This window comes from Nannospalax galili, unplaced genomic scaffold (assembly GCF_000622305.1).
Source record: "Nannospalax galili isolate Female #2095 unplaced genomic scaffold, S.galili_v1.0 scaffold695, whole genome shotgun sequence".
NCBI classification, from domain to species: domain Eukaryota; kingdom Metazoa; phylum Chordata; class Mammalia; order Rodentia; family Spalacidae; genus Nannospalax; species Nannospalax galili.
The window spans coordinates 551,073-577,808 of NW_008335601.1; the positions used below are offsets into that span (position 1 = coordinate 551,073).

At 36.6% G+C, this 26,736-nt stretch overlaps 1 protein-coding gene across 2 annotated transcripts in view; it reads left to right on the top strand.

Moving 5' to 3' along the window:
* The window catches only part of Stt3b (STT3 oligosaccharyltransferase complex catalytic subunit B), a 94,969-nt gene that overhangs the window by 66,176 nt on the left and 2,057 nt on the right, over window positions 1–26,736 (top strand). The window contains exons 6-15 of one of the 2 annotated variants that reach the window (XM_008830465.2): window positions 8,858–8,956; window positions 10,484–10,630; window positions 11,988–12,036; window positions 12,608–12,762; window positions 15,549–15,760; window positions 17,139–17,326; window positions 18,398–18,569; window positions 19,303–19,476; window positions 21,652–21,765; window positions 24,042–24,254. In XM_008830465.2, the coding sequence (XP_008828687.1) occupies window positions 8,858–8,956; window positions 10,484–10,630; window positions 11,988–12,036; window positions 12,608–12,762; window positions 15,549–15,760; window positions 17,139–17,326; window positions 18,398–18,569; window positions 19,303–19,476; window positions 21,652–21,765; window positions 24,042–24,254 (1,523 nt within the window). The remainder of the gene's footprint in view (window positions 1–8,857; window positions 8,957–10,483; window positions 10,631–11,987; window positions 12,037–12,607; window positions 12,763–15,548; window positions 15,761–17,138; window positions 17,327–18,397; window positions 18,570–19,302; window positions 19,477–21,651; window positions 21,766–24,041; window positions 24,255–26,736) is intronic. The other variant, XM_029562229.1, reaches the window with a different exon arrangement.

Here is a 26,736-nt window from a genome sequence, read left to right on the forward strand (position 1 = left end):
CCAGGGACTGGAGTTACGGACAGTTGTTAGCTGCCATGTGGGTGCTGGGATTCGAACCTGGGGTTTTTTGGGTTTTTTGTTGTTTTGTTTTGTTTTGTTTTGTTTTTAAGAATTAAATTCATTCATGGTATCCACACCCCGTCCTGGAGATCAAACCTACAGTCTCATATTTAGCTACCACTAAGTCACATTCCCAGCCTTATCAGACATTGACTAAGTGATTGATCGATACTAAATTTTGTGCTAGCCATTATGATAGAAAGGTGAATAAAAGATGACCATATTCTGAGGAGCTTACATTACATAGCAGTCAATTTTATGGTATCTGATCAAAATGGAAGTGGGGAGAAATCAGTGCATCTTGAGTGTGAGGGGAGTTCTTGTTGGGCTTTTCATCTAGTCATGTCCTTGTGAAAAGTTTTGTAGACAGATCTTGACTCTTTAAAGGAGAAAATAGTACAGGGTCAGATTCACTGAAGGATTTGTAGTGATAGAATCATGAATATGAGAGCCAGGTTCCAGGTTCAGTCCTAGTCACTGTGTCATTCTGGACAAATTACTTTGTCTAATGTCCTTGTAGAGATGACAGTTCCTGCCTCAGAGTGTGCAGGATAAATACATTATGAAAGATGCTTGTAATAGGACTGACATTAAAAAGGATTCTCTAATGTTTGCTTCCATTGCTAATAATAAAATTATGAAGGCATATCCACAAGAGATGAAAGAGTTACAAAGGTAGGAAGAGGTAATTTTATAAAGTCTTAGTGGTTAAAATCCTGATATAAGTCTTAACATTACTTAAAAGCAAGGTTATTACTCTTTTTTTTGAGAAAATATGCATTTGTTATTTGTTCGTATGTTGCATATTGACTGGAATGAATAGTATTCCTACTTTTTTCACAGCTGTTAAAGATAGCAAATATCCATAGTTGGAAAGTCACATAGTACTACAGACTATATAGAAAAGTGAGCAGCCCCTCTTCTGCCTTTTCTAGACTCCCAAATCCCTAGGTGGTGTTTTTTCAGTTTTACACTAGTGTACTTTGGACTCTTTAATTTTAGGTGCCCTGCATTATTGCCCCATACCTTTTATGATTTAACTGCCCTCAGTTACTTCTCACACAGGTACCTACATGATGCACCTTGCTACCCCTGTACGTCTCTGTATATTTATATCATAGCTTTTAAGTGGGATTTTATCAGGTTTTAGAAAATTTATTCTCTTTTATAAGGGAAAAATACTACCAAATCTTATTTTTTTAAAACAATTAGAATTCTGTTGTTGTTAATGTGCTTTGAAAAACGTTAGACAGGATCTCACTAAGTAGTGTAGACTGGCCTCAAACTTGATCCTCCAGCCTCAGCCTCCCACGTCCTGAAATTACATAAGTGTGGCAGCACTGCCTGTGATCCTGGCACTTAGAAGTGGAGGCAGGAGGATCAGGAGTTCAAGGCCAGTCTAGGCTACATGAGAGCCTGTCTCATAAAAAGGAAAAGCAAATAAAAAGAAAAGAAACAGATCCCATGTGTTCATATGAAGCACATCAGATTAAAAGCATAGTTTCTTTATGTGACTGGCTCTGTGTTATCTGTACTCATATTTATTTTATTAGTAAGCCTGACCTGTTCAAGGTCTTTCTGTTCTGGGTAGTAGCATCATGAAATAAAACATCCCATGTAGGGATGTGGGTTAGGTGGTGACATAGCAGAAAAGGAGCATTTCTTTCTTGCATAAAACCTGTATTGCTTTACCTCAAGAGTTTAACCTAAGAAATTATAGTTAATGAGAATTCAAGTATAAAAAGCCACAGTTAAATGTGGAATAGCTGATGAGGGGTCACACATCTTTAATCCCAGAACTCTGCAGATCTCTGTGAGATCAAGGCCAACCTGGTCTACAGCAAGTTTCAGGCCAGCTGGTACTAAAGGAAAGCCCCATCTCAAAACACACAAACATGGAATAGAATTTCCTTTTCTCACATCAGCTAAGAATATGTAACACAATACAAAATAACGATTTCCCTAATACAGAAATAGTTTTTAGTTGTCATTTAACATTTCTATTTTGTGGTGATGTATAATACAGACCATCTTTAAAGGTTATTAATCAGAAGTCATGTGTGTGTACATACCTATGGTCCTAGTACTAAAGATACTGAGGCAATGTGGCAGGTCAAAGCCAGTCTGTGCTATACAACGAGACCTTGACTTAAAAATAAAATAGTAATTAGTTTTGTTCATTTCAAAATAGCTTACAGTAAACAGCCCATAGGATCAAGAGAGGTAATTGCCAAAAACCCATGTATCAAAATTAACTTGTTTTGCCCATGGCACACAATGGGGTGAGCATTTAGGGTCTCCCACAACACCTTTGAATTTTACCTATATAACCAATGTTTGTACCAATTATTCAGAAAGTTGTATTCTTTTAAAAAAATAGTTTAATATTTTTATTTTATGTGTATGAGTGTATTGCCAGCATGTGTATAAGTGCACCTATGTTGTACAATGCCTGTGGAGGCCAGAAGAGGGCATTGAAGTCCCCTGAAACTGGAGTTAAGAACAGTTATTAGCTGCCATGTCAGTACTGGGACTCCAACCCGAGTCCTCTGCAAGAGCATCCAGAGCTCTTAACCACTGAGCCATATCTCCAATTCCTGGAAACTCATACTCTAATTATTTAATATGGCTAAGTTTTGCTACCATAAAATATTTGAAATAATACTTCAGTATTTACAGTGGAATTTTTGTGTAATTATTTGATTTACAGCTGCTTAAATTATTTAATTACTATTTTAAATAATTTTGATGGCTTTGATACATTATTTAAAGGACTGTGACTTTTTATTTGTGGCAGGTAAAGATTTACCAAAATAAAAGATTACTCTTACATCCTGTAAATGAATTATATTATTTGCTAGTTTGTATATATCAATAAAACCTTAAAATGATTTCCTATGCTTCCTGGATTGATCAGTTTAGTAACAATCTATTTTGAGTTCATTGTTTTGCCTTTTAATTCTTACCTTTGTGGTATATGAACCAAGGGCAGACAAAGAGGGTTACCAGGCTAGCAAAGTCTTTGCCCTGGGGTTTCATTGCTTAGTTTTGTAGTATTGGTTACTTAAAGTGAGTTTTCTAGGTGAGTTTGTGACAGGCATTCATTCATTAAAGGGACAGGGGTTTTCCTGAGGCCGATTTATAATTGCCCATGTTTTATTAAAGTGGATATTTTAGGGATCACTTTTTGAAGAATTTTTTTTTCCTCTACTGTACATGATTTAGCTTACAAAGGAATAAGTCTTCCAGTGTCATCCTGTATTAAGACTTAGAATTGTAGAGCAAGGGTCTTTCTTGCCTGTGATTTAACAGTAACCCTTGTTTGATCAAAATGGCTTCAATTAATAGAGGCAAAGGTTTTTCACATCTATAACCTACAGAAGTAAAAACATCAAGTGGTACTCTCTATATAGAAGAAAGGACCTAACTGAGCTTTCTTGTAAGGATCTGGGCTTCTCTGTGAGAATCTATTTGTTCCATTAGTCAGAAGAATTGTCTTCTGAGTAGAAGTTAATAGACTTACAGTGGTGTTAATTAAATTAGGAGCCTACTAACAGGAAGAGTTGAGATTAAGAAAAAGATGTGTTTGAAGAACCTAAATAAGCTGAGCTTGGTGACTCACTCGTAACCTTAGCATTTGGAAGGCTGAGGCAGGAGGATGACCGAGAGTTTAATACCAGCCTGGGTTAGATAGTAAATTCCAGGCCAACTTGGGCTAAAGAGTTGAGACCTTGTCTTAACTGAAAGCCAAAACAAAAAGCAAACCAAACACAAAAAGAAACTCCTAAATTGTTAGTAAAATGATGTGTAAATCTCGTTTTACTATGCTTGTTAATTAATTTTTCTGATACTTGTCTGTTAAGATTTTTGATATATTAGGTCTAGTTATTACATAGCTGCAGAAGTGACTGAGGCACAATATCCTGTTCTTTTAAGTTAAAAATAAAGTTGTATATATTTCATGAGTTTCTCCTATAGTGTTTAAACACAGCACATTTATAATCTCATTGCACTGTAGTTTTAGCTCATTAACACTGCCTGAACTAATGAATTATTTGAATAAGTCATTTCTTGCTGCTTTTACAAATGTGGATCTTGTAAAATGTCTATTTGAGTGACTTACTCACTACCTGCTCACCATGAGCAGTGCCCTTAGCAAAGAGAATTCTCTCATTATATCTGCTTGCTAAATTAATCGTGTATTTCTCTCTGCTAGGCAGACTCTTTTCTGTTTTATTACTACTTTCATCTTAACCCACGTGTCCTTACCACTCTTTACCCTGTATATGTACCAAGGTTCACAGTGACCAGAAGTAATGACAAAGTAGAAAGGCGTCTTCATTAACCAAAATGTCAATATTCTTATCAACTCTGTGTGTGCCACATGCCTGGCTTCTTAGACACTTTTTTTTTCTTCTTTTAATTTAAACAAGGTCTCCCTATAGCCACAGATGGCCTGGAACTCACTTATGTAGACCTGGCTGGCCTTGATCTCACAGAGATCCATCTGCCTCTGCCTCTCAAGTGCTGGGATTAAAGGTATGCACCACTATGCCCGGCTTTCTTTGGCACTTTTAATTGTGTTTGTTGGCAATCAAGTAAAACTGGTTGAATTTAAAGATCTTTCTCTACTGTATTTTGATTGACAGAGGACTATTTTGCTAACCATTCCTGTTAAATATCAATAAAGAGATAAAGCAACTCAGAAATGCTGATGAGATTTAATAGTGGTTACTGTTAGTGGGATATAGTATTCACAGAATCTTTTCTAGCTTTGTGTAAAGGAAGTGTAATGGTAACTTAAAAATGTAGAGTGGACTGAGGAAATGGCTCATTGGGTAAAGTGTTTGCTGTGCAAGTGTGAGTACCCCAGTGAAGCCAGGCATGATAGCTGTGTCTAGAATCCAAGTGCTATGGAGAGATGGGAGGTAGAGGCAAGAGAGCCACCGGAAGATCATGGGCCAGTTCCCTTGAGTGAGAGCACAACCAGTAAGAAGAGACTTGTCTCAAACAAGGTGGAAGGTGAGGAACAACACCCTACGGTGCCTTCTGACCTCCACACTTATACTTTGGCTTTTGTGCACCCGCATTCACATGAACATGCTCACACAAAGATTTAAAAGTGGCATAAAGAGTGCTATTGTAATGCTTCATTAGTACTGAAAATTTCAGTGGAACCTGAGCCAGACTTTGCCGTGGCTTTTATTTGTAGAAGAACTCATTTGAGCACATTGTTTACATCCTCTTACTATACCATGCCATGACATGTCCCTGGATTTAAAGTGCTTTGAACAAAAACATGTTTAGGATTTCTTTAAATTACTATTTGCCTCAAATCAAAGAGATTTTCCCTGGGTAAAAATACACAGTGTGTATGTGTGCAGACATATGGGTAAGCAGACATACGGGTAAGTCTTCATAATTAGTTTGTGGGGGCATTTTCTAACTCATTGGAAGTTTGGTCCATTAATGAATGCCAGTAACTTTGCTTCCACAGGATGGCAGTGTGGTAATATTTCATGATGTAATAAATGATTTACGGCATCACTGAAGTTGTGGGTTTTCTTAGAGCTCACCTATTTGATGGACCGCTTTGTTCTGCTTTAAAGGGCAAGGAAAGTAGGTTAGAATGGATGGGTCTAAAGTTGTAACAGATGGGATGGTAGTTTGGTCAGCTCTCCTAGAGAGGTTATAGGGAAAAGTAGCTGCTATGTATTGACATTGAGGTTTTGAAAACCAATATTAGAGAACCTTATAGACGTTTACACTACCTCTTCAGTGCCCATGTTCCCTCCAGTAACACAAGTACTTGTTTCAAGTATTATGGCTGTTTGTTGACATCTGTTATTTTAACAGTTTATGTAACTCTTAGAGGCTATATAGGATTGATCTTAATAGGATTTTCTGTTTTTAAAATGTCCAGACTATAATAGATATAAGGTAAATATTTGAATAAACTAAAGAGGTCTTTAAAAAAAAAAACACTATTAAATAATATATAAAGCCTGGAGAAAAATAGTTTTTTTTATAGGAAAAATTGTGTTTACACTTAAGTGAATTTAATTTCTCATTTTCTATGTTTTAAAAATGTAGATTTACAAATGAGATTTAAATTAAGGTATTGTGATGGTATATGTTATTTTAGAAATTCAAGGAGAAAAGCAGTCTTTAACAAGGTAAGTTTGTGGTGTTTGACAGTGTATAGCTTGGTAAGCAGTCCTAGCCCATGCATCGAGGGTTCTGTGAGATGAGACATACATTCCCTATGTAGCACATCATAGAACAAGTGATCCCCAAAAAATACCAAGGTTGAGTTCTGTTACATGTCAAAGATATAAAATGTTGCTGGGAACTCGGCCATTTCTGTTAGTTTGGCTTTATTTGACATTAACAACGTAATAATTAAACTTTCACTCAGCTTCTGTTTTCCTGAGATTATCTTTTTTTCCCAATCTCATTTCTTTCCCTCTTATTATTTGCTTGTGCTCTAGTGTATTTGTTTTCATAGAAAGTGGGTTTTTGTTGTTTGGTTGCTTTTGGCTTTTTGCAGTTCTAGTCATGGAGCCCAGAGCCTTAGGCATGCTAGGAAGTACTCCATCACTGAGTGACCCCCTCCCCCCCAGTCCTGGGTGTTTGCTTCCCTCACTGATGAGAGTGACTCTGCAGTTACATGAGAGTGATGGGTTGTTGAACAAAGGTGTTCCCAGGCTTAGTCTTACTTATTTTTAATATTCCTAGAAATGAACTTGCATGCATCCCTCAGAGGGAGTTTTCATTTGGGTTACCAAGAAAGGAATAACGAGCCATTTACATTGTGAAATACAGAATGATCTTATTTGAAGAGGAAAAATTTGACTACAAATGTGTATATGTTGAAATATACCTCCTTGTGTTGATTTCTGGAGAGTGTAATTTGGAAGGAAGAAACAGGAGGCTTTTACTTTTTACTCTAAGAACAAAAGAGGAACCAGATGCAGATTCATGGTTGCCGTGCTCTGGGAAAAGGGGGAATTGTGAAGCAACTGCTTGATGAATTTAGGATTTTCTTTCAGCGCGATAAAATGGGAATTAGGAAGGAGGTATTGATTGTGAATATACCAAAGGCTCCTGGATTGTTAAGTATAAGGTGGTTTTGCTCTGGAATTTTCATCTCAGTTTTTTTAAGGGCATTATTTTTTCATTTACTTTGTGCCACTTATTTTATTCAGCCCAAATTGTATCACAGTTTTACTACATTCTATGTTCCCTCACATTCCATGTTCATTTGCATTTCTACGAAACAGAAGTGCAGCCTCAGAGGTGGTTGTCCTGTTTGGATGTGCATGGGCTTCACTATGATAAAAGCATATCAGCTTTATGAGGTTTTCTAGTTGTGCCTTTGTGTTCAGTGTTTGGGGTTTGATTTTTCAGCTCCACATTGTAAAATTCCTGTTGATCATAGATAGCATCTAGGGTTATTACTGTTGGGAGGGATGTTACAGCTTTTGCCCAGCTCTCATTCTGTGTGTGAGAATTGAGTATTTGACATAGTTCTTCTAGGTCACATAATGACTTGTTTTTTTCCTCCTGATTCTGACTCGGAGTTGTCAGGGCTCCAGCAGGAGACTGATTAGTTAAAGAAAGGTATTAGAAAACCCATCAACCACATAAGCTGATGATTCAAATCATGTGGCATAGACATTCTTGTTAATTCCAACTTTGAGTATCTCACAGAGGGCCATACCACAGTATTAGTGTGTCTGCAAAGTGTTCTGGATGGATGCTGTACTGTGTCCTCATTAGCTCCAAGGCATTGGAAACTTGGTTCAGATGGGTTGGTCCTTTCAGTTAGATTTATGAGCTGCTTCTTCCTAGTAGAGTAATCATCTCTTACCAGACAGCTTTCAAGGCTATATAACATTTGAACATATAGCCTATAATTTATATCGTGGGTTTCTTCTAAAAATAAATAAAGATTCAAATCTGAGTTGGGCAAGGAGAAGTGAAGTGTATGCTTTGTGTTGTGTTACACAATGTAAAGCACATAGAAATGTATGGTGTAACATTTCTTTTGATGGTAATTTTCCCAAAACTAAACATTAAATACACTTATAAAGTGATATGAATAATGTTTGTAAGTGGAATAATTTTCACATTAACTTCTTTTAGATAGGCTTTTATCTTCACTTCTCAAATTTCATTTCAGTGACTTCAAATACTTCACCTCTAATTAGCGTACCTACTCATGATCTGAGCATGTGAGTGCAAAACCAGTCTTTCACACAGATTGTCAACCCCTTGCAGTTCTTTTCCTTAGACACAGGAAGCCTAGTAATTACTCTTTTTTTTTTTTAAGCTATTAAAAGTTCTATACAAAGAATATTGTAAGAAAGATAGTAAATATCCAGAACTTTGAAGACTATAGCAGGTATTCATGTAAGTTAATGGTGGTAATAAATGTGTATTATTAGGTCATGGATATTATGGATTAATATTTACTTATTGCATAATTTCTTGACTCCTATCAGTGATTACTAATGGTAGATTTTTTTAAAAAACCCGATTCCATTTGCTAGAAATGAAGGCATCCCAAGTCTCTGAAACCATAAGTGATGGTTTACAAAAGAAACCTAAAATAGTATTTTAAAAATTGATAGAATATCATGATTTATAATGTGGCTGACAATCACACATCAAATCAGTCACTTCAAGATTCTTTTCTTAAAATAAGTAAAAGTTTTAACTGAACTTAAGAGTTATGTTTTGAGTACTTAATGGCAGTAGTAAATTACCCTTGTTTCCTGTTTTGTTTTTATAGCATATAGCACTTTCTACATTGTGGGTTTAATATTATCCATGCAGATACCTTTTGTGGGATTCCAGCCAATCAGAACAAGTGAGCACATGGCAGCTGCAGGTATGAAAATTCATATTTAAAGTTAAGATAAAGGACATTGTAAAATACTTTCTCAGCTTTAAAAATAATCTACATATGACTAGTAATAATCAGATACATACAAATTAGAGATGCATGCGCCAACATCTAAGTGTTATTAGCAAAAACAATAAGTCTTTCTGTAAGAAACAGTATACTTTAAAATGAAGTGGAGATGTTTTTTAAAGGTTAAAAACTCATTCAATTTTGTCTTACAGGGTTTATACTGAGTTCAATATTGTATAACTGTATTAATTCGACTGTGAACCTAAAAATTTTATATCCACTTTGGAAAGGGATGTATCTATTGAGTACGTTAAAGCTGTAATGAAATGCTTCTTCTAAAAATTTTTTTTAATTTTTTTTAAATACATATGACCATGGAATCTTTTTTCTTGTATGTTGATATAAAACATCTTCCCTCTATCATTGTACCTTGATTAATAAGTGATTGCAGTATTGTCAGCCAACAGTGCTTTCACTTTTTACATGCCTTTTGTAACCCATTTAGTACAGTGAATACACACAGTGGATATGATCAGCCTGTGTGAACTTTGGTAATAGGTGTAGCATTTGGGGGAAAAGGAGTATCTTCTTTTTTCTAAAGAATATGTAAAAGTTTAATTGACCAGACTTCCAAAGGAAAAAGGGGTTTTTTTGGTTGTTGGATATTTTTTTTAATTAGTTTTTTATTCTTTAGTTTTTTAACAGCCACCACTGACATCTGAGTCTCAGTTACAGGAGATCTATAAGTTAAATTTTATCAGAAATTTTCAGTACAAGATTCAGGACCCTTGCGGAGTTTGTGGGTAGTTAATTTTATCTGGAAAACTTTAAAAATATCATATCAGATTGGGTCCAGAAGTGTTTTACATTTCCGTTTTTCAGATTTGGGAATATTTGTATAGAATCAGCAGTTGAGCATCCTAATCCAAAAATCCAAAATGCTCTGAGCCTGTAACATTGTGATGATATTTTGGTGCTTAGAAATTTTGAGGTTTCAGATTTGGGTGTCAACATGTACAGTCAGAATATAACTTTCTTAGCTGCATTTTTTTTCCCAGCAGGCCTTTCAGTCCTCTGACTGCCCCCACACCTTAAGAGCTTTACAGTTGTATAACACATTAAAGTCTGTGGAATAGTGTTATTAATTTACCAAATAGCAAATTGACAGAAATATATTGAGTGTTGAATACACAGTAGTGCATAGTAAAGTCAGTGTACACAGCCAGCTGTTTTTATTCATATGCATTGTTTTGTCTCTTGTATGGTGCATACATTGGGCTCTGATCACTTAGGAAAAATGTGTAATGGGATCTTTTAGGTGTTTTGTTTGCTTAACTGTTATTTGGCAAAGGGAATGTTGACTGATGAAATAGTCTCCAGTGTAAAGGGTACAGGGTATTCTCAGGTCTTTGAAGTGAAAATGTTTAAATGGTATTGGGAAATGTTCTGTTGATTTTATATATGTGTATATAAATATATATATATGACCCTTTTCTTTATTAGGTGTCTTTGCATTGCTGCAAGCTTACGCTTTTTTGCAGTATCTAAGAGATCGGTTAACAAAGCAAGAGTTCCAGACCCTTTTCTTTTTGGGTGTCTCACTTGCTGCAGGTGCCGTGTTTCTTAGTGTCATCTATTTGACTTACACAGGTAGGTGCCATCATCTATAAGATGTATGTCTTGTCTCTATTTTATAAAAGCTAATTTTTAGGGATTTTTTTTTCATATACTCGATTTATCTTAGTAGGTCCAATACTGTGGTTTTAGTCTATAGAAATAGTATTAAAATAATTATCAAAGGTTCTAAATCTGAATAGTATTATTACAAATTTTAATGTTTAGAAAACTAGTTCATCTTGGTTTTACTGCTTCCGGGTCTGATAAAGCCACACCCATCTTTCTCTTGCTGGGTAAATGCCTAAACTAAAAATTGGTATCTGTGATCAACTCCTATGTCACCTTCCTTGTATACTCTCTCTCTCCTAACTTGAGACAGTTGGCCCAATCATTTCAGTGTGTTACTCTAACCCTCAGGCTTGTTCCTGATAAACAAGTCCATCTCTTTCTGGAGGTATTCCCTCTGTCAGACTCATGTACCGGCCTAGTTCAGACTGAAGGGCTGACTGGAGTGAAAGATATAGGTATTTAAGGTCATCTTTGTCATTTATCTGTTGATTTGGCATCCTGGATCAGATTATTTAAACACTCTCTTGTTTTAAAAATTATCCAGTGTTGGGGCTGGAAAGATGACTCAGCAGTTAAGAGCACTGACTTCTCTTAGGACCCAGGTTTGATTCCAGGGGAATCTGACCTCTGGATATTGCATGACATGGGTTCACTTACACACATGCAAGAAATGTGCACTCATGCACATAAAATAATTGTCCAGTGTTGTTTAATGTCTTAGACTTCTTTTAATAGTCAACTAGAAACTAAAGACCGTTGGAAAACTATAGTTTTATCCCTAAGTTTAAGTGTTATTTTTCTCTGGAAAGAAAACTTTCTCCAGGCATATTGTTTTTACTTGACCATAACAATGTCAGCATCTGTGAAATAAAACTGAAATTATTAAAATGTATCCATATTTAATAGTAAGCATAGAGCCATTAAAAATTTATAAAATCGGGCTAGTGAGATGGCTCAGTAGGTGCCTGCTACCCAGGCCAGCAACCCGAATTTAACCTTGGAATCTAAGTAAAGGTAAAGGAGAGAACCACTCCACAAAGTTGTTTGACCTCTACATGTGTGTCTACATGCACACACAGACATACACAAAATAGTAAATTAAAAATTTTTTAATTTTCAAAGCAAAGCTGGTCATGGTGACACACAATTGTGTTCCCAGCATTTGGGTAACTGAGACAGGTGGTTTGCTGCAAGTTTGAGGCATGCTTGTGCTGCATAATGAGACCTCTCAAAAACAGCAGAAAGGGGCAGTGGAGGGGTGGCGTGGGATTTACAAAGTAATAAAAGGCAGATAATTTCCTCTGCATTTTTTCCTTTCAAGGTTACATTGCACCGTGGAGTGGCAGGTTTTATTCATTATGGGATACTGGGTGAGTTCAAATATGCCATTTAGCCTCATTTTAAATAGCCTTCTCCTTGTGTTCTTATACTGTCAGCAGTTTGGTCAGTACTTAGGCTATGTTTATAGTAAATGCTCAACCTCCTGCATTTTGAATGCTTTGTGGGTTTGAAATGTGAGTTATATAATCCCATTTTGCAGCTAATTCCTTATTTTAGTTTTATCAGAGCAGGCAACATCTGTATCATTTAAAGATTGGGTTTTTTTAAACTAATGAATATAAAATTAGTTTTGTTAAGAGTAGATGCAATTTTAAGAGATGGAGATGAACTGCAAATACTTATTAGAGCAAAGATTTCATATTAGAAATCAGAATCAATAGTTGATGGCTAGCCATCAACAGAGTAGATTAACTTTAGTTTTAGTGACATGTACCAAGCAGATTGATTTCTACTATAGCTAGTTATGTTAAAGTATGCATTTAAACAAAAAAAGTTGGGGATAGGAGCCATGTCAACAATCAAAGACAATTTTTTTCATCTAAAAAAGAAATCCTGTTTTATCCCTTCATTGTAAATAATAATTAACTTTTCTAATATCAGGTATGCAAAAATACATATTCCAATTATTGCATCAGTGTCTGAGCATCAGCCTACGACTTGGGTATCTTTCTTCTTTGATCTACATATTCTTGTATGTACCTTCCCAGCGGGCCTATGGTTCTGCATCAAAAATATCAATGATGAAAGAGTATTTGGTAAGATTTTTTTTAATAAACTCTTTGATTTGGAACAATTATCTAATTTCCATTTTGAGATTACTTTACTTTAATGTTTTGTTTTTCTTTGCTTGACTCTATGTTCAAGATAAAGTTTTCTCCTGTTTTGCATAGGTGCTTAAGCCAAGGAAGTTAATTGAATTTCATTGTATATGTTAATTATTACCTTTTAAATTTAGACCTGGCATATAAATTTTACTTTTAATTCATTATGGTTTCTAAGAGTTTATTGTTAGTCTTTATTGTCTGTGGTTGAGAATAGAAAATGATAAATTTGTTGGTAGTTAATTTCTTTTTTTTTTGGAGACAGTTTCACTGTGTATCCCTAGCTGACCTGGAGCTCTCTATATAGATAGGTTGGCCTCAAACTCACCTGCCTCTGCCTCCAAGAGGGCCAGATTTAAAGACATGTACCACCACATCTCACTATTTAACTTCACTTTTTTGTTTCATTTTTAAATTTTGTTAATAAGTAGTAAATTTTCAGAGATACCCATTGTTCTGGTTTCAGAGTAAAATAAATTTTATAATGGAATAACAATACGGATTACCTTTCAGTAAATACCCTTTTTCATTGGTATATTTGTGTTTATTCCCAGCTAAGAAGACTTGAAATACAAATATTTAAAAGATAAATGTTTAGGATATGATATTCAAAATAAGTAGAAACCAAAAGATTCTACATGACTTTAAGTGTGCCCCTTGCTATTTGACTGTAATAAACAATCAAACTGTGATTTGCCTTAGGACACATACAGGTCATGAAATAATTTGTAACACTAGGACTTGAGTTTCTACTAGTGCTGGGCCTGCACTATAAGCAACAGTTCAAGTTAGTATTCCAGAGCATCCAAGTGAGTTCTAATTCAAGGAAGACACTCATTCTTTTCTCCTTTATTTAAATTAATGAACTCTGTATCAGTCATACTACATTTGTTCAAAAAGATTAAAAGTAAACATATGCCCACTTTGTGACCCAGCAGATCCATTTCTAAGTATATACCCAGAAGTTCAGTGCATGTATTCCCTCAAAAAAACATGTTAAAGAATGCACACAGCAGTTATACAAGAAGAGTGTGGGTCAATAAAAGAAGGCAATATTAAGGAGAACACTTTTATATTATTTCATTTCTTTAAAGTTCAAAAATAAGGAAACCAAAAAATTTTTATAGACCAATTACTAGTTTTACTTTTTAAATGGAGGCAGTGCAGTTATTGACAAAGAGGCATGAGAAAGTATAAAAATGTCCCATATCTTGATGGTAGGTGGTAAGAGGCATGCAGATGTACAAACTCGTTGAGCTATGAATGTAAGAATATGATATTGGCTGGAGAGATGGCTCAACTGTTAAGAGCACTGACTGCTCTTGCAGAGGACCTGGGTTCGATTCCCATCACCCATATGGCTGCTAACAGCCATCTGTAACTCCAGTTCCAGGGGATCTGATGTCCTCTTCTGACCTCCTTGGACATAGCACAGCACACATGCGCTTACATACTTGCAGGCAATACACTCATACATGTAAAATTAAAAAAATATATATGGTATTGCCAAACGTGGTAGTGCTTACCTATAATTTTAGAACTTAGGAGAATTTTATTTTAAGGCTAGACTGGGCTATGTTTTGACGCCCTGTTCCTAAAAAAACCAAAACCTATCTTCTGGTCTCTGCAGACACCTGTACTCACATGCGCACTGCCCCATATACATAATTTAAAAATAAGTTACCAAAATCACCCCAAATACATAAAATTATGGTATAATGTATTTATTCAAGAATAAATATTTTCAACGTCTTCAGATGATGGTTCAAATAACTCATTAACTTTTCTGTAGTAGCCTTTAATCATGTGATTATTAACACTTTATCTTAAAGGCTATAGTTATTAGAAACTTGTTTCAGGGTTTGTTTGGTTTTTGCGACTCTATAGATTATCCTTTGATTAGTATCTCAGTGTTCTCAGTTTTTTGGGGGGGTATTTTTGAGACAGGGTCTCCCTGTAGCCCCAGCTGGCCTGGAACTCAGCATGTAGACCAGGCTGGCCTTGAACTCATGGAGATCTGCCTGTGTCTGCCTCCTAAATGCTGGGGGACTACAGGCGTGTGCCACCATGCCCGGCTTCTTAACCTTATTTTTTTTTTAATATTTTATTGTTTTTATTTTGTGTATGCATGTGTGTAAGTGCACCCCTGTCTTGTAATGCTCACAGAGGTCAGAAGAGGGTATTGGATCCCCTGGAACTAGAGTTAGGATGGTTGTTAGCAGCCATGTGGGTGCTGAGAATTGAACCCAGGTCCTCTACAAGAGCAGTCAGTGCTTTTAACCCCTGACCCAACTTTCTAGCCTAACCTTTTTTTTTTTCTTTAAAGCAGGCTTTATGGCATATTGGGTACTGCCTTTATTAGACTGTTTTTGATTCTACAAATACTGTGGTTAATGATCTAATGCACAAATACATTGTCACCTGTAGCTCACTATTTTATATGATGCTATTGACAAATAACTGATTACATTTAACTTCCTGTAATGAAATTTGAATGATACATTTCTCTGAACTGTTCTAGTTTTTATTTATTTGGTCAACATTAGCCATTTCTAAATATGACTATTATTAATTAGTCACTATTAACAATTTAGAGGCAGTTACTTTGTGAGACATTTGTCTAGTTTTAGATTTGTTTTATACTGTGGTATTAAACATTTAGTTCAGTTTCCTGTGAACATTTTCCCTACAAAACATTGAAAGAGAGCCTGTCTTTGCAGTTGCTCTGTATGCAATCAGTGCTGTCTACTTTGCTGGAGTGATGGTGCGGCTAATGCTGACTCTGACTCCAGTTGTCTGTATGCTGTCGGCAATTGCCTTCTCCAATGTTTTTGAGCACTATTTGGGAGATGACATGAAGAGAGAAAATCCACCTGTGGAGGACAGCAGTGATGAGGATGACAAAAGAAACCCAGGAAATTTGTATGATAAGGTGGGGACATATGCTGTGTTAATCTTTCCACCTCAGTAAGCACTGTACATACTGAGAAATGTGATGAAATGAGGGCGTGGCCAAGCTGTGACTCTTATAACTCCATTGTTTGCCTCAAATTTTAAATCCCAGTTTGTCTTTTAGCTCAGAGGAAACAGAATGCAGTCAGAGAAGGAATTCTTCTTTTGGACTAGTTGTTACCTAAATACTTAACGGCGTGTTAATACTTTACCATTTTTGAGAGCACAACTTTGATGTTCTGCTAAATTACATCACATTTGAACCATATGGACAAGTGCTTGTCCTTAGTTAAGATCTATATGCAGTATGAACTTGGATGGTGCTGGGAATCGAATTCAGGGCTTCATGAGTACTATGTAAGCATACAACATTCAAGTCAGTCCTCCAGCCCTGTGTAAAATTTTAAAACGACAGCTTGGAAGGTACTTGAAAGTGGTATTTGGTTAGTCTCTTTAAAAACTAAAAAATGATAAAAGCAGCAGCAGTAGGTAATGGCTGAACAGTGGAACTCATTGATAATGTACGTAACAATAGGAACAGGATTATATTTCCTTGTGGGAAGGACTTCTGAGAATTAGAGCACTTGTCTTGAATGACCTATTAAACTATGCTATTTTAATACTGACTAGGTTTTTCAATACTGATAAACAGTGAAACTTGCCAGTATAAGAATTGGCTGAAATTCTTTATTTCCTTCCTGTAAGATCAATGTAATTCATAAAGATTTGTGTTAATTAAGCACATACTTGCTGTTGTAGTCATATTTTATTTCTTGTTTTGTGGCTTCTTTAATCAGGCTTATAACTTAGAGTGTATGACATTTCTCTCCAACAGTTTTTGTTGTTGTTGTTGTTTGTTTTGTTTTGTTTTTGTTTTTTTAGGGGAGGGAGTTATGTGTATGTTTAAGGTGATCTTTGTTTATTGGTTTTTGAGTATAGAGTTTCTTCCCTGCTTATATATTAGACTGGATTATGGGTAGACATAGCCTTTTCAAGAGTGGAATTAAGATTTTTATAAGGATATATTACTGGATTTTATGCTGTTAGAATGAGGCCATGTAGTTAACTCTTTTAAATATTTGAGACATAAGCAACTAGTTTTAAAGGCAGCTTTTTATCATGGAGGTAGTTTGCTCTGAGATCACCTCCTGAATTTTTATATACACTAAGGAAATCTGACTTTAGAATCTTTGAGTTTAAAAATCAAAAACCTCCATCACCCTCAGAAAAATACCTGATTATCACACGTTTTCTAACCCATAGAATTAGATTGATAAACTAACATTCTCCCATCCTTTCCCCTGGATTGTCTTAATTAAGTCAAATGAAGGCTTCTAATGGTTTTTTTGTATCTTCAGGCAGGTAAAGTGAGAAAACATGTAACAGAGCAGGAAAAACCTGAAGAGGGCTTAGGCCCTAACATCAAAAGCATCGTAACCATGCTGATGCTGATGCTTCTGATGATGTTTGCTGTCCACTGCACATGGGTCACTAGCAATGCCTACTCTAGTCCAAGTGTGGTCCTTGCCTCCTACAATCATGATGGGTAAGAAGATAGCCATGAGAGGGTTTTATATTCTCTCTCTCTCTCTCTCTCTCTCTCTCTCTCTCTCTCTCTCTCTCTCTCGTATGAGTATTTTTCCTGCATGCATGTAAGTGCTGAAACTGGAGTTACAGGTGATTGTTAGCCTTGGGTTCTAGGAACTAAACCTGGATCCTCTATGAAAGCAGCCAGTGTTCTTAACCACTGAGGCATCTCTCCAGCCCCCCTGAAACTGAATTTGATTCTGCCTTTTTAAGGCAGTACTAAAAATGGAACCCACGATTGCCCACATGATAGGCAAGTGCTTGCAGTTCACCTACAAATCCCACACCTTAAGCTTACTGTTTTGTTTTCTTTCTTTTTTTTTTTTTTTTTTTTTTTTTCTTCAGTGTGGCCTTACCCCAAAACTTTGGGGTAGATATAGTATACCCTTGCAAAGTCTTTCTGCATATGTAATTATGTTAGCATGTCTTACAGTGAGCCTTAGACACTGGTCATCATCACCATGAAACCCTAAGCCTACTGAATAAGAAACCTGGGGTGGCCCTACTGAGCTGTAGTTTAACAGGCCCAGGTGATTCTGATGCAGCTAGATTTTGACAGCTGATTTCTTCCTTTTTAAAAAAAAATTCTTTTTTTTATGTGTATGTGTGTATTGCCTGCGTGCATGTATGTAAGTGCACCCGTGTCATGCAGTGCCCAAGGGGAGGACAGAAGAGGCCATTGAATTCCCTGGAACTGGAGTTACAGACAGTTGTTAGCTGCCATTTGGGTGCTGGGATTCAAACCCTGGTCTTCTGCAAGAACCGCCAATGTTCAACTGCTGAGCCATCTCTCCAGCCCCTGACAGCTGGTTTCTATATTGCCGTGTCTCACCCTTGATCTTTTCTTAGGAGCTTAATAGACTTGCAGAGCATCAGGCCCTGTCCCAAAACTAGTTAGAACCTGTTTGTACATTAATTCAGGAAACACTGGTGTAGCTCTTCATTTTTCTTCTTTCCTTACTGATAGAGGATTTATCTTCTTCACACTTAAAAAAGATCTCATTTAAAAGAATACTGTGATTCTTTTCAGCACCAGGAATATCTTAGATGATTTTAGAGAAGCATACTTTTGGCTAAGGCAAAATACCGATGAACATGCCCGGGTGATGTCTTGGTGGGATTATGGCTATCAGATAGCTGGAATGGCCAATAGAACTACGCTGGTGGATAATAACACCTGGAATAACAGCCACATAGCGCTGGTAAGGACTTGGCTTCTTGTTTGTTTTTTAAAGAACAAAGGTACTTACTATGAAGCAGTCACACTTCACTTAGAATTAAACAGGAAAGGTGTTAAAATGTGTGTTCAGTACAGTGACTCTGAAATGTTTATTTGGTTTTTAAGAATAGTGTTTATGTATTCACAATTGTAAGCTGATTTCTGATAGACTTTGTGATATATTTAGTTCACTGGAGAATTTGGCAAAATCCGAAATCTTTAAAATGTTTTTATATTTTCTATATTACAAAGTTAAGAAAAATAATATACAGCTGTGAAAAGCTAATGCATTGTTTCTGTTGTGTGTAAATTATATTCAGTGTATTAAATTATGAATCTCAGTACATTAATCAGTTTAAAGATTTAATTGCTTTAAAGATTGTGAGTAGATGAAGGTCTTAAATGAGTTCTGTTTGTGAGTGCCTACTAGACTCAGGAGAAACCTGCCGTGTGATAGTGAGATCATGGACCAGCCTCAACATGAAGTTGGGAGAAACTGTTTAAGAGCTGACTTATTTTCATTTTTAAATGTTAATGTCAATTATAGGACATGTATTCAGATTTTGACATTTCTGCTATAAATGGTTATAATAGTAAGATGTTTGTAAATAACTTTATAAAATAGAAAATCATTTATACAAAAATTTCCATGTAAATCAAGCTCTTGATGAATTTCATCTTATAGTAAAAATATACATTTTTATTTTAACCTGCAGGTAGGAAAAGCTATGTCTTCTAATGAAACAGCAGCCTATAAAATCATGAGGACTCTGGATGTAGATTATGTTCTGGTTATTTTTGGAGGGGTTATTGGCTATTCTGGTGATGATATCAACAAGTTTCTCTGGATGGTTAGGATAGCTGAAGGGGAACATCCAAAAGATATTCGGGTAAGTGACTAGATAACCTCAGGTATGTTAAACAGGTCAGTGCCCAAGTCATTCTCTTTGCTAATTGCATTGTTTTCTTCATCTCGTCCTCCATAGTTCCCTGCTGTATTAAAAACACTAAAAGTGTTTCCTAAGTTTAAAACTTCAAACTCATAATTGGTAGAATCACATGCCATGTAGCCACATTAAATTGACAATACACTGTGTATATACAATATTATACTAAATAACCTGGGTATGTAGTAGGTGATAGTGTCTAGATTTGTGTGCATGCATCTGGTGTTCCTGTGACAATGAATTTACTAATAATGCTTGTCTCAGAACATATGCTCATGATTGTACTTCATCCTGTCCATGCCAGTCCTCTGACTTTTACTTCTTCATAGCCTCTCACTTCAACCCTTTGTTTCACTTTCCATTATTCCTGCTAGCACTGACCATTTTGTGTACTGATCTGAAAGAGACCAGTGGTCTTGAGATTACTGCCTTTGCCTTAGTTTTATTCCTTCTTCCATGTACTATGACATTGATGTGCCACTTTCTACATATTATGGGAAAAGGCCTTGAAATCAAACAGATGTGAGTTGGAACTAAAACTCTGTCAGCTAGGTGCTATGGCAAGTTATTTTGTGCCAGTCAACATAAATGCTTTGAGTACTAGGTCTTTTTCCTAGGATCTAATGGATACAAGTTATAGTCATTTGTAGTGATGTTATGAAAAATTGTAGTAATGCACTTAAAGCTTCTCTCTAGCAACTAGTATGATATAATCCCTTGGTGACGTACTGGTGGAAAGTTCAAACTCTAGTGCCTGGAACACAAGCCCCTAGACCTCACCTTCCTTGCTGGTCTCTTGGCCTTCTGAAAGCTGCCTATGGTTTATTTTCTTGACTCATTTGACATGTGTTTTTTAACGTTCTTTGTCTTGGAATACCTTCCCTTCACACACTGGCCACTTCCTCTCCAGAAAAGGTGCCCATGTCTGTATACCATCAAAGCAAATTGATCTGTACTTTGATTTGATCTTCTGTCCCCACTCTCAAAATATGGGCAGCTAGAATTGTGCTTTATGTGAAGAGGGCACAAAAGATGAGAATGAGAATTGTTTACCCAAGTAGTGTGAAAGACTGGGCAGAATTTTGGGAAATGTTTGTGCATCCTGTGAGAGGGTGAAGTAAAGTGCCAGACATAGTCAGATGAAGATGCTATAATATTTTCCCTTAACTGTGATTAACAAACATTTCCTTACAGCAAATCAATCTTCTAAAAAATTTTTTTTAATATTTTATTATTTTTATGTGTATGAGTGTATTGCCTGCATGTATGTGAGTGTACCCATGCCGTGCATGCAATGCCACAGAGGTCAGAAGAGGGCTTCGGATTCCCCTGGAACTGGAGTTAAGGACGGTTCTTAGCCACCGTATGGGTGCTGGGAATCGAACCCAGGTCCTCTGCAAGAGCAGTCAGTGCTCTTATCCACTGAGCCATCTCTCCAGCCCCCAATCTTCTAAAATTTAATTCTCCTGATATTTTAATTTGTGAATTTGCTTTAACACTAGTAAAATTGTAATTGGATCAGTATTTCCAAATACATACTTTGAACACTGATAGATACATAAACCTAAATTTCTGTGCCTTTAAAATTCATTATTTTTAAACTTTATAAAAAGGAGTAAAAGTTTACCCCTCAGAAAAAAGTTTCTTCTCAGTTAAAAATCCATGTTTTCTGGACTTACTTGCTAAGAGAATAGATTAAGTGCTATCACCATAAGAAAATAAGTATGTGAAAATAATGCGTGCCATTCTGCATTGTGTACATATATCAAATCACAGTACATCATACAGTTTTTTTTTTAGTTAAAAAAAGTCCTAATTGCTAATGCCATTGTGTCTGTGATTCTTACTCAAGCATAACTAGATGCAAGGTGTACACACTTTACTTCACAGCAGATCTTGGTACTCTCTCATTGTAAACCATGGCTATCCCTATCTGGAACTAAAACATGGAGTTTGTACCATTCTTTTTAAACAATATGACTGAAAATCTGACAGGATTAGTGTGGGGACTGGGCGAATATAAATGAATATAGTTTTACAATGCTATTAAATCTGGAGCCTATAGCTTTGACTGAGTTAAGTTGAACTGACATTGAATTTCTGGTGTCTTCCTCATAGGAAGGTGACTATTTTACCCAACAGGGAGAATTCCGTGTAGACAAAGCTGGATCTCCTACTTTGTTGAATTGCCTTATGTATAAAATGTCGTACTACAGATTTGGAGAAATGCAGGTTGGTTCAATTAGTTTTTCTATAATCTTTATTCAAACAAAAAATCTTGGTAACTCTAGAAAACAAGATAACGATGTTTTGATTGTATTGTGGAGAGAAATGTGCTTACTAAGGATTCTTCTCCATATGTTTCGATTTCAAACTCCTGATCTTCCTGCCTCAGCCTACTGAGTGCTGGGATTAGAGGCATGTGCCAACATGCCTAAATAGATTCTAAACTCTGTGACAAGTTAGAAAAAAAAAATTTAGATCAAGGGCTTTTTCTTGTCTGTAAGAAATGGGGGATTAGACTGATGATTTGATTTTGATGGAACCCAGAATATGCTATTCTGACATAAAAATAACTTTTGAACTAAAAGCAAATAATGGGCAGCAAAGGAAAGGAATGCTGTCTTTATCCAGCCTCCTTTCTGCCTAAAGGTGGAAATTAAATTCTTCTTTACTGAAGATAACTTCAAACTTTGTCTCAATCCATAGAGGGCAGCAGAGCAGTCTGGGGACGAACCTTATTTACTCTCTCAGCTTTCTCCTAAATAGATGCTCCCTCTGTGGAGACCCAAGCCCTCTTTATTTGTCATCTCTCCACCAGCTCACTGTTCTTGGTTGAACATGGTCTGTGAGCTGCAGTTCTAAACCATGGGTTGGAGTGACTTTTCATTGAGGTTTCTCCTATACTCTGTGTGGTACATGTATTGGTAAACGTTGTTGTTGTTGTTGTTGTTGTTGTTGTTGTTGTTGGGGTCCATCCCAACCTAAGAACTCGTGAAGGTTGTAGGAAAAGATTATGTTTTCCCTAACAGTTGCTAAGCATTTTTACAGCCCTTGGATGCCATGACTACAATACCTAGTTGATGCCGTCGTACCAGTGAAAATTAATTCCAAATTTCTTTCTAGTCAGCTTTGTGCCCTAGAAAGCAGAGTAAAATTACCTGCTCATAATAACTACTACCAGGAATCATTCTAACTCAACCTGAAAGGGTTTGTCTGGGCCTCAACTTGTGAGACAGATTTTATCCTTTTGTAAAATATAGTAATTATGGTTAGTAAGGTCTGGAAGACTCAGGTTTTAGAAGAGTTTGTGAATTGCTGTGCTCCTATTTACCATGTTACACAACCAGGTAGATGTATACAACTAGGCATCTGCCTCGTTATTCACTTGGAATTACTCCGTTGGTGGCTTTAAAAGCAAAATGCCAGAAAGACGATAATCTAGATGTGAATTTTTGTATTTTTGCTTCTTTTGAAGACCACTGCCTGGTCTCCAAATTCATGTATAATAAGAAAGAAGCACATGGCTGTAATAGTTACTCCAGAAAATAGTTTTTCTTGGGTGAATGATTAGTTCTTTGCTCACTAATGATTGCAGTGACAGAGCTCTTTTTGTCCTCCCACTCAAGTTTTATGAACAGTGTAAGCTGTGTTGCTCACATGCATTCATTTTGATGCCTGCCTTAAGAATGATGCATGTTCAAACATGAAGTGTAAATTTACTGTTGTGTAGGAAAGCAAGAACTCTCCTACTGTTTTATAAGTGTTATCCACCGTTTGGAAGAGGTTTTTTGGTTTTTGTTTTGTTTTGTTTTTCTTCTTTATTTTAAAGTATGTCTCGATGAACTTGGCTTAACAATTCCTTAAAGGATGTCAGCTGTCTGTCCTAATTCTCGTGAGTCCCATAGGCCAGCTGACTTAGCCTCCTTTGAAGTTTGCACTTTCAGGACATAGTGTTTTTGTTACTCACTTTAGCAAATAGCAGAGATAGAGCTGCAGTGCAATTGAGATAGTCCTCGTGCCAGTGGAGGGTAGAAATCATTTAAAACTGCATAAAAATATCAGCAGAGTGTGCTATGGAGTAAACGAGTGGGGCTCTAAGGAAGGAATTGAGTCTTACCACCAGTTTCAAAAACTTGTCTCTAAAGAAATGATTTTTGGGCTATCAGTCTAGTGCCTAAGAGCTGAATGAAGACCATGTCAGGCAAAGAAAGAGAAACACCTTCTGTATATTAGTCCCCTGCACTGGAAGAAGGGTTTGAATGGATTTTGTTTCAATTTTATGGTTTGTCATTACCTGTAGGCTGCTCATCTGTCTTAAGGACTCTGTGAAATAGATATTCTGGTATATTTAGTTTTTCTTCCCACCTAGTTATGAATATATGATAACTTATAAGATACCTTGACTCTGTTTCCTAGAGAAGGATGGTGCTCTGTGATGAGACTCACTGCTGTCTAGCACTGTTCTCCAGTGTGGTTAACATCCAGTACTGATGTTACTTTTGCAGCTAGATTTTCGTACACCCCCAGGCTTTGATCGAACACGTAATGCCGAAATTGGAAATAAGGACATTAAATTCAAGCATTTGGAGGAGGCCTTTACATCAGAACACTGGCTTGTCAGGATATATAAAGTGAAAGCACCCGACAACAGGGAGACATTAGATCATAAGCCTCGAGTGACCAACATCTTCCCCAAACAGAAGTATTTGTCAAAGAAGGTGGGTGCCATACGAAGTCATTTTCACAGATGGGTAATTCAGGGTTGGTGTGTGGATTGATTGGTATGAAGAATAATTACTAAAAATTGCTAATAAATTTCTACTTACAAGATCCACACAGATCTGTGACTTATATATACAAAGTAAATACAGGGCTATGAAAATTCTTTTCAACATGAGCACTTGGGTGATTCCTTAGTAGCAGCTTTCCAGGTGGCCTGAGAGTTGGTGACCCAGGGGAGGTGTTTCTAGAGGCATTCTCACTGTAGTCTGTGCCCTGCCTGTTGGTGGGATGTCTCTAAGCAATATCTGTCATCATCACTTTCCAAACCTGCATGAAAGTAAAAATACCAAGTGCTTAAAGAAGTGTCACTATTAGTTTCTTATCTTTGGGTTAAAGCAGATTTGTATTGCATCTTCATATTCTGTTCTTGTATGATGTTATTAGATTATTCTCTGACTAAAAATGGGCCCTAGTTGAGTGAGTCTTTCTGAAGGGAAAAAAAGTCATTTATCTTAAGCTAATTATTTTCAGTGTAATTATTATGACAGAGCTTATAGGGAGGAATTATGATGAGACCATTGCAATCTTTTCTAATAAATGTTTAATAGGATAAGGAAGTATTCTTACTGGGGGTCATTATTGCTCATTTAAGTCAAGTAGATCTCTTAATCTTTCCTCTTAAAGATGACTAAAAATGAGTGGAGTGGAAGATGGGAAGTGATGAGCAGTTGCTAAAATGCTAAAGTTGTGTTGTAAGGTTCTATCTAGTCTTAGTGCACTAATTATTAAACTGATTTTAGTTACCATTTTTAAGAGAAGCTTGGGTTTCCATAGCTCAAGTTACTTTAAATTGTTGAAGTGACTATTTTATCTTGGTTAAAGTTTATACCAAATGCATTCATAACACAGGTTATGTATGTTTATACTGTAAAAGTGGCAAATATTTTTTATTTACTTTTATGAGGCAGTTTTGCTGTGTAGCCACCTGGAACTCACTATGTATCCCAGGCTGGCCTCCAACCTGGGATCCTCCTATCTCAGTCTCCTGAGTGCTGCCATTCTGACTACCTGTATTAAAATAAAAACTGGTGTTTCTTTTACACTTGTTGATTGGACCAGGGACATGCCATGGTTCCCCCAGATGCTGAAGGACAGTTTACAGGAGTTGATTCTTTCTACTATATGAGTCCTGGGGGTCAGACTCAGGTCAGCAGGCTTGGCAGTAAGCACCTTTACTGGGTGGGGGTGGGGGACATAAGTTACTCCTCAAAGAGTATTTTAGAAACCTAGTGCCTTGATGATGTGCAGTGAATTACATATTGCTTTCTTCGGTATCTAGGACTTTGTGTCAAATGTACAAACGTGCTTGTATTCTGTAGGGTTCTAACTTGGCAAATGCTCTAGCAGTAATTTCTACAATCACATCAGCTGTAGTTTGCTTCTTATACCAGAAAACACCTGTTGAAAGTGTTTTATTGGGGCTGGGGAGATAATGAATGAATACAGTGTTTGTGGTACAAATATGAGGACCTGAGTTCCAATCCCTAGCACCCACATAAAAAGTAGGGGATGGCAGCACATCCCTGTAACCCCAGAGCTGGTAGAGACAGGTACATCCCTGGAGCTCATTGGCCAGCCAGCCTACCTGACTTGGTGAGCTCTAGGTTGTAATAGACCCTGTCCGAAAAAATAGGGTGGAGAGAAATTGAGGTTGACCTCTGGCTTCCGTGTGCATGTGCACCTGCATGCACATATACACAATGTGTGTGTGTGTGTGTGTGTGTGTGTGTGTGTGTGTGTTGATATATACGTATACATAATGTAAGACTCTATTTTAGATACTAACTTATCTAAAGGAATGTTGACAACTGATTGCTACTAGGTGAGGAAGAGCTGATCTTCCTAAAACAAAGTAATTTAGATAGGCTAACTAGACTCAGCGGATGAACTTGCACTGTGGAACCTCTAGGGGCATTGACAGCAATAGCGGACAGTAACAGGAATGACAGAGTATATGGGCTCCATTATGGGGGGAGGCTATGGGAGGGTGCCATTTGGGATGTGGGTATAAAGATGAATAAGATTGTTTGAGATGTTCTGTATGAAATATACACAAAAAAAAAATCATGGAGTGACGATTAAATCAGTTACCTTCATTCATTTTCACAGTGAGTGTTGTCACATAGTGCTAACAGAAAGAAAAGCCTGTTTCAGATTTCCTGTTTTAAATAAAATTATTCGAAAGGCAAAAAAAGAAAAATGTTTTATCTTAAAAGATTTATAAAATTCAAGGAATGTTTGTTTTTCATATTTAAGTGCCAAGTTTCCTTCCTCAAAGGACATTAGAGAATGTGCCAAGTGATTTTTGCTTTTCAGTTTTGTAGTTGGGTAGCCATCCTCATTTTGCAAGCCCGCCAGGCATGGGAGCACCACTCCCCAGCACTTGGGAGGCAGAGTAAGGTGGATCTCTGTGGGATC